The following is an 11,173-nucleotide window of genomic DNA, read 5'->3' on the forward strand; positions in this document are numbered from 1 at the left end:
GCCAGATAATCCCAGGGACCACTGCCCACGCCTGTTGTCAGGCTCAGAGGCTGTCGCCAGACAGCAAAAGGGTCTGCTCCTTCAGACCACTCCCAGCTCCAGGCTCTCCTGCGGCTGCGCTGGGTTTAACCATAGTCATCCTGCCCGTGGCTGGGGGGCCACGAGCTCCGCGCTGGCAGGCTGCTCACGCCGGGCTCTGGCTGTCCCGCGAGGCAGCTGCCACTTGTCCCAGCCTGCTGACGCCCGCCCCACGCTTCACTGTCCAGCTGTAAGCTGAGGGTGGATTTCCATCGTGGGGATATCTTTGGACTATGACATCAGCCTGTGCTCAGCCTGAGCTCAACCCCGGAGGTTCTCCAACTGTTTGCTTTACAGCTTGGCTTCAAGCTTCGGCATGAGAAGTTCAAAACAGAAGCCTTAAAAAGACAACGTAGCAGTCAGCCAGCTCCCAGGGAGCCGGGGCTGGCAGCAGGCAGTGCCCGTGCGAGCGGGAGCCACTCTCCCAGGAGCCAGGGCAGTGGACCCTGCGCCGACACACATACACCTGTACTCTCTCGTACTGCTGCAGGCCTATCTGCTGCACAGCGAAAGGAGGTTTTTCTCTTCTGCTTAACGACTCTTTAAACAGAAATTTTAAAACATTTTTATCAGTGCACTTATGGACTTGAGTAGTTGACAGGGTTTAACATGTGGACAGGAGCAAACAGCCATCACTGAATACCCTTCACGGCAGGTTATGATGTGGAGCAGCACCATCCTGCCCTACCAAATCACCACCATCGCCTGTAGAAGAGCATGTCTTTAACCTCCAGAGAGGTCTCTCCAGGACAGCGCAGAGCCACAAAGCTATGGATCATCCCCCAGTGCTTTGCCATCAACCTGCAGGCTTTATGGGGGTAGCAGGGTAGGGTCATTTGAGCTCTACCCAACATCTCCCCAGGTAGAGTACGTTCTGGAAAAGGGACAGGTCATTTTCAAAGGTGATGAGATCTGGATTTAGCGGAACAGATGATATCTGGAGCCTTCTTGCACTGGTCTCAGTTGCCTTATGCTTTAATGGCATTTCAAGATCAAACACTCAGCAATGTTTTATGGCTTTGGATGAGAAGAACCACAGCATTGTCTTACGATAACAGGACGGTTTTCAAATCCTGGCACAATCACAGCAGTCCATAATTGCGGGTTACTTGCCAACGCATGGCAATAGGTCTAGAGCCATAAAAATAAATGGCAGTTTACCCGCAGAGGGACTTTAATCTACTGTATTTGACGTGGAGCCTCTTCCCTGTATGAGAAAACGCTTTATACCCTCATACTTCGAGGAGCATAAGCACTGTATTACACTATATATGTTGTCATCAGCCGTAATACAATCAACTTCTAACTTAAGCCAACTGAAGTAGAGAAGTGTCCCTGTGCTCCTCTGGTAGGCTTTGCTGTTGTACTAAATTCCTATTGTTTTCCTCTCTCACGTGCTACAGAAAGTTAAAAGCACCTCTCAGCAGGGAGCTACCTCAAGAAAACCTGTCTAAAATTGGACTCAACTCCAATTAATGGTCCAAACAGAAGAAAAATCAGAGAGCTAAAATTAGAAGTAATCTAATTAGTGTCTTGACAATGATTTGTAACCAGGGAATTTCCCCTCTCCTTCCCTCTCACTCCTTCCACCAATGGCTTTGTCCATCTGATTTTGAAACATACTTTAGACCCTTAGCAGAGATTAAGCAGGAATAGGCTGGAATCTGTCTGCACTCAGACGTGAACAGTGACTTTTGAGAGGAGCTAAAACTCACCACTCAGCTCCTCTCAGGCCTCTCTCACCCATGGAGTCACCTATACAAGACAAATGGCCCCAAACCAGCCCCAAATGCTGCTACAGCCACATGGACCTTTCTGTGGATTGATTAATCTCTGGGAGACTCAGAAGCCCCTGTCTCTGCCTGGAGACTCCAACAAGACTGAAAAATGTTTGTCACAAAGGCATATCTCACTCTCTCCTGAGCTGATGATGCACAAGGCAGTGTTGTCTGTATAAAAGGATACCCCCACGGACGCGCACACTCCCTGTCCAGTCCTTGCTTGGCCCCCCTACATACACCAAGCCCTGCTGTGCCTTGCAGGGAAAGCTCTTCCGTGCAGCAAGGCTGGTACCACCCTGTCCATCTTACCTCCTCGGGCCTGCTCAGCACGTGGCCCTCGGGGCCGGTTATTCCCATCTCCAACATCTTGGCTTGTTCCTAGGACACCGAAAAATCAGAGAGATGTTACAAGACTGTGAAACTACCAGCCACGCAGAAAAGCTGGTCCCTCCTGCATTGCGCCCTTCCCCCGGGAGGGCCACCACCCCGTGCCGCATGCGCCGTGAAACAAGCAGAGGGTGGAGGAAAAAAAGGTACAAAACTCCCCAGCTCCCCATACAGCGCTTGATCCTTATAGTCCCTGTCCAAGGCCTCCCTGGCTCCCCTTCTGAAAAGCAAGTAGTCCGAGTACAAACTAGAGAGCCAATTCTCCTCCCAAGGCTACTCCTGGGTCCTGTACCCATCCTGTCCTGTCCCAGTCTCTACAGAAGCTGGTTGTGTGGGATGTGGGTTCCTGTATTAACATTACCCCAAGTATTTTGCTGCTATAATTAAGGATGATGGATAATCCCCTGTGTGTTTAGGTCTGTGAAGTGCTACCAGCTAATAGTTTTGGGGCATTTTGTGGTTAGGCTGGTGCTGAAGTAGGGATAAACTCTAGCCAATACAACTCCTCTGACCACCCTTTGTTCTCATATGGAAGAGCCACCCAGTTGTCCACAGCAGCTCTAAAAAGTCCAAAGAAAAACTGATTCTTGCAGAGTGAGAGGACATTTGAAGAATGACCCCTTCATTCACACTTCTTGAACTCCCAGGAAGAAGACAGAAAGGAAAAAACAAGTAGTTTTGGAGCACAACTGAGCAATGCCTTCTCCACCTTAATGAAAACCAAAACACTCGGACTTTCTCTCATGCAGAACCAATTACTACACTGCAGGTCAATACAGACTAACCCCTCCGGGCCAAACCACAGCCCTCCTGACAACCCCCTGGCACACCCAGCTCATCAGACAGCTGCTTGCTTCCAGCAGGGAGAAAACGCCTCTCTTGCCACGGCACTTTTCAATACACTTTAACTCTTGATCATGTGCCAGACAAAGATCTCTAAAGGAGGTGAGGTTGGGGTGAGCATACTGTACTCGATGGCCCACTCTCTTCCATTTAGATAGTCGCTAATTCACGTTTTCAGATTCACTTACGCACCACAGGGTCAGAGCAGAAAATATTGGCAAATTTTATATTGCTGATGAGCAGCAAAGAGATCACCTTGCAAAAGATGTCCAAGCAGCTTTAGAGCCATTTTGCTCATGCCCCACACCGAGCCTGCCTGGGACAGACTTCCAGCCCCTGCACACCAGAGGAGTAGTTAGTTACCTGCGCAATTATGTCTCCGTTTTCAGCATGAACTTGAGCTATGGCACCCAGCTCTGCCAGGCAGCTGAATATCTCATACAGCTAAAAGAGAGACAAGAAAAAATTATTATGGAGCAGACAGACTGCCTTGGGCTGTGCCGGCCCCGGAACCGGTGCAGCCCTTCAGCCGAGGGTCCTGGCACGGCAGGGCTTGGTGTGCTCTCCAAAGGCCGTGCCCGCCGGCGGATGCTCTCAGCGACCCCCACACCAGACCCCTGCCTCTCCCAGCAGCATGGCAGCCTGGCCGGCTGGCAGCTGGCACACTGTGCCCACAGCCTGGGGCAGCCCTCCGAAGGCAGCAAGGGTGGAGAAGGGGAGACGCGAGGGCCAGGCGGGTGCAGCAGGCTGCCTGTCACCCCATCTGCCTGCGTCCACCATGGGTGCTGTCCCCGCAACACCCCGTGCATCGGCAGCCAAATGGCCAGTGGTCTCACCTCCGTGTTTGACATCTGGTACAAATCCTTGTAGGCCATGTACACCATGAAGGAGTTGACTCCTAAGGGCAGAGCAGAGGGTAGAGAGGGATGAGCCAGGGCTCTCCCTCCTGGAGATCCCTCCCATGCTCTGGGCTGCCCTTCCCACCAGCCCGTTTGTAGGCACAACTCCTGCTGGCAGCCACACCGGACCCCAGCAGGCACGCAACAGCAAAAGAATGGATGACAGCACGGTCACCCCTTGCCCTCCTTGGCGCAGGCCACGGGCAGGGAGCGACAGGCAGCAAACCTTTCTCGTGGACCATGGTGTGCAGCTCCTGCCGGACGCGGTCGCTCCAGCGCGGGATGTCCACGTGCAGCGCGTAGTCGCAGCAGGCCTTGCCGTCAGCCCACTCCCGCCACCGCTCCAATGCCTCTGCCAGGCTGGACTCAGGCTCCGGCACCACATGGTCCACTGCAGAGGCACAGCAGGGCAAGGGGTGGGCAAGGGCTCCCCACCACGGCCACCCACCACGGCACCAGTCACTGCAAGGCATCTCTGCAGTCCCAGGCTCATGTCCTCAGCAGCTCTGGGGCAGCTTTAAAGAGGTCCCCATCACCTGTGCCTGCTCCTCCAAGTGCTGTTCTCGGCAGGAAAGCACACAGAGCCTTTGCTTAATGGCCTTTGGCATGGAACCAGGGGCTTTTACAGGCTTCTGCTGAGAAATCAGCTGAAAGCTGAAGGGCCTTGTCCTTTCTCACCCCCATTTCCATCCCATTAACTCACAGCCTCCTCCCGCGCTGCAATACTAATGCACCTTTTATTGCCCACCGTGTAATCCCCGTGCCCTGCCACAGTCCATTTCGCACAACTTATTTATTTGGCTCAGGAGATAGGAGATCCATTGGCAGGACAGGAAACCCAATCCTGTTGCTCCTGCACCCCAAGCAAACCTGCAGAGCACACGGCTGTGACCACTGCGCAGCAGGAAACGCGGCACCTCAAACCAGCGCACAACCACGGCCTTCTCCAGGGAAGGACCTCAGAATTCCCTTTCCTTTTTTGTTAGCACTGTTTATTTCTGAGCAGTGCAGGATGCCAGGACACAGTCATCTGAGCATCATGCTGCCCTATTTTTATTTAACAGGAAAAATGTTATGCTGTTGTTCCTTTTTGAGGGTCCCAGAGGCACCAGTGGCTGCAGACAATGAAGCACTGCTGAACACAGGTTCTACAAAGGGTCTTACACAAATCTCCTGTCCCACCACTTCATTATTACTAACGATCCTAAAAATTCATTCAAATCCTCACTCTCTAGACTGCACTGACAGAGATCACAGAAAAGAGAAGCACACTGTCATGGATCTTTGAAACAAAGACAACAGGAAAGCAAAGAGAAACAGGAATAACTGAGGAATGTTCCAGGAGCTGGAATATTGCTCCAGGAGCTGGGTGCTGTCATGTGCAGCTGTACTCACTGATCATGGTGGTTCCACCAGCCAGGGCTGCCTTTGTTCCTTGGAAGAAGTCATCCACAGTGGTCATCCCCTTGTATGGCATCTGCAGGTGGGTGTGGACATCAATTCCTCCAGGGATCACCATCTTCCCATTGGCTTCTATGGTTTTGACCCCTCCAGGGACAATCAGATTGTCTCCAATCTGCCTGATGAGATGACACCAAGATGGTGACCCACACACACAGGAAAACCAGCCACAACATAATCAACAAGCAGTTCAGCCAGGGAGCAGCCAGGCCATCGCCCCCACTCCTTCCCACTCCCGGAGCCAGCGGAGTGAAACCACCTCGCTCTGCAGCAAAACGCAGGATTGTCTGGCTGGATTAGACCTACAGTTTGTACAGACCAGGGGTGGCTGCCATCTGTCCGGCTGCACTAGTGGTGTCTGTGATGGCACCTGCTGTCTGGGGCCAGCACTGGGTCGGGGTAGATGGGGAGTGTGGTCTGACGGGCATGCAGATCTCTGCAGTGTACATTGGAAGCTGCCTAGCACACTTCATACCCCACAGATTCACGAGTCAGGCTCCTCGAGCGTTTCCAGCACAGAAGTCCTCTCAACTCCCAACGCCACCAAACCCAAGACCAGCCCCGCTTCCAGTGAGCTGCACCCCTAATCTCTCCTCTTCCCTGTCCTTCTGCCCACCTTAAGTAAGGCTCAAGTCTGAGGCTTACTTACAGAGAAAGATGATTTCCCATCGTAATGCCACAGCTGCTAGGCCAGCTCAGGGCTTGTCAGGGACTTGTGATGCTGCTCACAGCACCAAGTCTGGAGGGTAAATGGAAGCTGGTGAGGAGCTCACAAAATGCACAGCACAGCCAGCTGCAGCCCATCTGGGCTCACAGCACGGCCTGTCAGCACTGGGCTCGCTCGCTCACTCCCTTCCCAAGGAGTGCAGACAGAATATTCCCCTCCCCAGGATCTCCCCTCTCATGCTGTCTCCTTCACACCTCTGAAGAACATTTTTGCTATCAGCAGGGCCATGTGGCAGTGAAGGCAGATAAAATCCTGAGTACCTACAAATATCTTCTGGAAAGAGGAAACCTAAAAATTTCACTACCCAAAATACCATTAGAGCCCTCTGGAGTTTGTGCTGTTCTAGCACACAACAGTCTCCTCCCCACACATACCCAGTCCTCCTGCAGGCCAGGTCACCTGAACCTTGGGACTGCCTTCACTCAGCTCCCCGCCCCCTCAATCCCTTTATCTGTCCATATGTAGCATCCAGCCTTCAAATCTCTTCTTTCAGAAATCCTATTTTCATCAAGCCTTCTTCAGTCTTCCCTCATAAATCAAGATAAAAGACAAGCTGGTTTTAGTGGAAAACTTCTGATTTCCTTGGCTCACTGGGGAGGTAAATGAGGACCACATTCCATTTTTGCAATTCATTCAACCTTAGTCACTTTGCAAGTTTCTTCCGGAGAATTCTGTGGACAGAACTGCTCACTCCAGTATCTTCACAGCAAGGAAACAGCAGCTCTTTCCACTGCTTTAATTGAAATGAATCCATCGCCAAAGGATTTAAACTGCTCGCTGTATTCTCACGAGAATTCATTTGTGAGAGCATTTCACTTCTAAGGCAGTGAAATTCCTGACCTCTGGGCTGCAGACTAAGTGAATTGCCCAGGGATACCCAGAAAGCCTGTGCCATGGCAAGACCTGAAGCTGACTCTGATCCCTGACGGGGTACAGGTACTAGTCAATCACAAGTGCTCTTGTCCACCAGCTAAAAACAGCCCTACAAAAATGCAGTCCCACTTCCTGAAGTATTTCTCTGCTGGTGGATGTTTAAAATACACTATACCGGGGAAGGCTGGACATTTTCCTCTTACCACAGAGCAAGCGATGCCTTTTCAAGCCTCTCTGCTATAAACTATCACGGTTCTTTCAACTCACCCAGCCTGGAGCTGGTCCCAGCGTGATACATAACGATACATAACATTTGAGCTGTAGCCTTTAAACAACAGAGTTATTACTGCACCTCTGAAACACACCCGAGGCAGCTGGGGAGACCCTGAGGTTTGCCCGCAATTCCTGAGAACCTGAGGGATGCAGATGACCCGCAGCACAGCACTGTCCTTGTTAGTGCTAACAAATGGGATCTTGTGTGGGGTCATTCATGCTAATACTGTTAACATGGGGCAAAACAAGAGCCAAAGATAAATCTTGTTCTGGGTACAATTAGATGCAGCTCTGTTGTACCAAGGGCGCTCTATCACAAGTCACCAGCCTGACTGCAATTCAGTCACTGGAGTTACTAGGCAAATACATCAGGCAATCACACACGTGCTCGCACACGCTGCCAACCTGAGCCTCTAACCAGCGGGCTACCAAGTTTTACTGGCCAGCAAGTTGGGTACAGACCACACCCACAAAAAGTCACCAACTATCCAACCTGAAGCTGATTTAAGGGGAGACAGAGATTTCAGAAGTCCCATACTTACTTTATGAGGCCATCCTCCATGTAAATGTCAGCATAGAATGACTGGTCATCGTTGACTATTCTCCCTCCTTTAATGAGGAGACGGTCACTCTGCGAAGGGAAGAGCACAGCAGCTGTCAGTAGCACCCAATACACACGCTTCTTAGCAGCCAGCACAGTACCCTTCTTGGGTGCTCTCTGACTGCATCAGACAGCTCACCCCAACAGCCTTGCTGCGGGAAGTCCACATCTGTACCGACACTTCAAACAACAGCACAAGAGCAAGACTGACAAAGTCGTACTCGTAGGGCTGTTTCTGAATGGAGCCGATGCTGCCAGAAATACCACCGAGGCAGAATGAGTGCAATGGAGAGTCACTGGGGACACAGCAAATATGCCTCCATTAAATATAGAGAGAAATCAAAAGCTTCCTACACCTGGTCATTACACACACAAATCTGCAGGCAGCACAAGCCACACACCAGTGTTGAAGCAAGTTTGTTACTAAGGACGTGTCCTTCAACCTTATCCAAATACCACGCAGAATAAGTTGTATTAAAGAAGGCAGTTTGTATCTTTCTCATCTGTTACCACCTTGCAAAGATCAACAGGACAGGCAGCCCTGCAGATGATGCATCTGTTGGAATCCATTCCTCCTCTAAAACGCTTGGGAGAGTCCTTCTGAGGCATTTCACATCACAGGTCCACACAAGACCCAGGAGACACTGGACTGTGTTTCCATCTCATCATCTACCATCTCCTCTGCTCTCCTTTACAGTGACTGAAGTGGCCAGCAGCCCTCTCGAAGCAGCAGAGCTGGACAGTGGAGCAGCATGTGGACCAGACTGGTTCTGGTGCTCTTTCTGTATTCACGCTTTTGGACCTGGGCAGCCCAGCATACACTGATGGGAGAGAATGGACACTGTTCTGAGGGGAACAGACCCTGTCCTGAGGGACCGGGAAGGCTGACATCCTGCTCTGCTACCTCCACCTGCACAAGTGCGAACACCAGCTGCAGGCAGTTCTGGGGCAAACGGCCTGACCTCACACATGGCTACCGAGCATTCAGGTGGCATAAGCTGACAATGCTGTTCCAGAGAAGACACAGTCCTCCTGACTGCTTAAAACACCTCCAGCAACACTCCAGCTCTCAAGCCCCCCATGCTTTCCTCTCTGCTCCCCCCAGTGCCCCACAGCCCAGCTTTTGGCATGTGAGTACATCCCCTTTCCACAGCCTGAGCCTGGACTACAGCTTACTGGAGCCTCCCACAGGAGTCATGCACCAGCCTCACTCTGCAAAGCTCTCGCACAATTAATTCCTCTACAGGGAACTGGGTTTGTTCTTCATCCGCTGCCCCTGGGGCGATTTCTGGAAGTATCACCATAGTGGTGGTAATTTACAGCTTCCTCCCTGGCAACAGAAGGATCAAAGAGAATCCCCCCGTGTCCCTGCAGCTTGCAGCAGCCAAAGCCCAGCGACCGGTGTGCGTTTTTACAGCAATCTCATCCACACACAGCCGAGACAAAGAAACTGGGTGGGGAAAGGCTCAGAATGCACATCGCTTTCAGCCCCGGCTGCAGCTCAGTGCTGGCACAGGGGCAAGAGCCACGGTCTCTCCTGGCTGCCCAGGCAAGGACCTTCCCACGACTGTACCAATGGCCAACAACCCAAGCCCCAGCAGCAGGGATTTACCTTCTCTGCTCAGAGCAGCTTAACACCCATCAGGAGCTTTGCCTCCCACCAGCAAAAGCAGAGAGCTGAGTTGTTCCCCTGTTCCCGTCCCCACCGTCCTCCCCGACCAGCAGACCAGAGCTCAGCTCCCCTTCTCCCCTGACCTAAGCTCACACATCGGTGCAGAGGTCTAGCAGAACTTCACTGTCTAAGGTGGGTCTGGACCAAGGGCACGCTGCTGGGCAGAGACGTGGCTCCTCTAAACAGCTCGCAACCAGCACACGAAGGTTCCAGCCTCGCCTCGAGACCCAGGGCACCACTACCACCTCTCACTTGCAGCTCTTCTCCTCAGGCGCAGCCGAGGCAGGAGGATGGCCGGGTGAGCACTGGCCTGGGATCCCAGGACCTCAGGCCAGCGCTGAGCCTGTGCCACGTCTCTCCCTGATGGGGACACAGCAGTGACGCTTGGCCTTGGGCTGACGACCCCCGGCACGAACAAATGTTGATGAGCCACTGATTCTCCTCCTCATCCAGCACAGGTGCACAAAGGGCGCTTGTCCTTCCCTTTGTGTCTATCCAATTGTCCTCTCACTAACATTTTAAGTTCAGAAACCCCTGAAACAATGAAGTGTGACCACAGACAGTTGCTTATAGTCTGTCAGTCACCACAGGCAAGCAGGTGAGCAGCGGCTCCTGTGGATGCCATTGATGAGTGTTTAAGTAGCAGAACAAGAAATGTAGATGGAAAATACCAAGCAACAGTGTCAGGTGTCAGCTATGGAAGAATCGGGGCCACGGTCAGAAACAGAAGGAAGAAGATTATTATTTTCTATTTCAGTCAACTACATAGAGTTTCTCCCACATAACCAGTCCACTGTGCCCTGGCAGATCCTCCTTGGCTTACCTGCCCAGATTCAACTACGTTATTTGGTCTCCTTTTAAATTTTTTTTTTCTTTCTGACTTGCCCATACCCTTTAAACCTCCCCAGTTTGTTTTCCCGAAGGCCCTGGAGTTCATTCTCACTCGAGTGTGGGAGCACCGGCAAATCCTGATGCTGGCCTGCCTCTCCCTGTGCCTCAGACGAGAGAAAGCACAGGGAGACGGGCGCAGACAGCATGGGGGTAGGAGACTGCAGCACTTGACAATTACTGAATAAACTGTTAATATGGACTCAGAAAATAGGCCTGCCCACAAACACAGACGGTCATTCTGTGGCACATGGGACGGGCTGCTCAGTGCTCGCTCTGTTAGTACACAACATTGTGAGGTCCATAATGGCTGGAGCATGAACAAGGCATTCATTGAGGGCATTGGGCACTGCCTCGGGTCCTGCCCCAAGCCGGTCTCGCCCGAAGGAGAAAGAAGGGTTGCATCAGCACCTAACTACCAACTACAAGGGAAAAATAAAAAGTAGAATAAAGTAAAACCCAAATGCCACCACATCTTCAAGCTCTGGCATCACTCAGGAGTGCACCCAGATGTTGAAAGGCAGGGGAACAAGAAAGGAAGAGAATGAAGCAGTTACAAGGAAACAGGTCTGACATAATAGACAGGCTTCCGCAGCACACGCTGCCAGAGCAGCCTCAGATTACAATAAATGCTCTGTTTCCCCTGCCAGGGCTCATTTGTGCGCCTCCACACCCACCTCGTCTACCCGC

At 51.9% G+C, this 11,173-nt stretch overlaps 1 protein-coding gene across 1 annotated transcript in view; it reads right to left on the reverse strand.

Annotated features, from left to right (window-relative positions):
* LOC104501243 (dihydropyrimidinase-related protein 3) overlaps window positions 1–10,220 on the reverse strand; it is a 17,127-nt gene extending 6,907 nt beyond the window's left edge. Inside the window, exons 1-7 of the mRNA XM_010145020.1 lie at window positions 10,200–10,220; window positions 7,865–7,953; window positions 5,384–5,568; window positions 4,215–4,379; window positions 3,926–3,987; window positions 3,453–3,533; window positions 2,169–2,237 (exon numbers count right to left, since the gene is read on the reverse strand). Coding sequence (XP_010143322.1) covers window positions 2,169–2,237; window positions 3,453–3,533; window positions 3,926–3,987; window positions 4,215–4,379; window positions 5,384–5,568; window positions 7,865–7,953; window positions 10,200–10,220 — 672 coding nt within the window. The remainder of the gene's footprint in view (window positions 1–2,168; window positions 2,238–3,452; window positions 3,534–3,925; window positions 3,988–4,214; window positions 4,380–5,383; window positions 5,569–7,864; window positions 7,954–10,199) is intronic.
* Between the last annotated feature and the right edge of the window lie 953 nt (window positions 10,221–11,173).

The sequence above is a fragment of the Buceros rhinoceros genome, unplaced genomic scaffold, assembly GCF_000710305.1.
Source record: "Buceros rhinoceros silvestris isolate BGI_N320 unplaced genomic scaffold, ASM71030v1 scaffold16301, whole genome shotgun sequence".
In the NCBI taxonomy this organism is placed as follows: Eukaryota; Metazoa; Chordata; class Aves; order Bucerotiformes; family Bucerotidae; genus Buceros; species Buceros rhinoceros.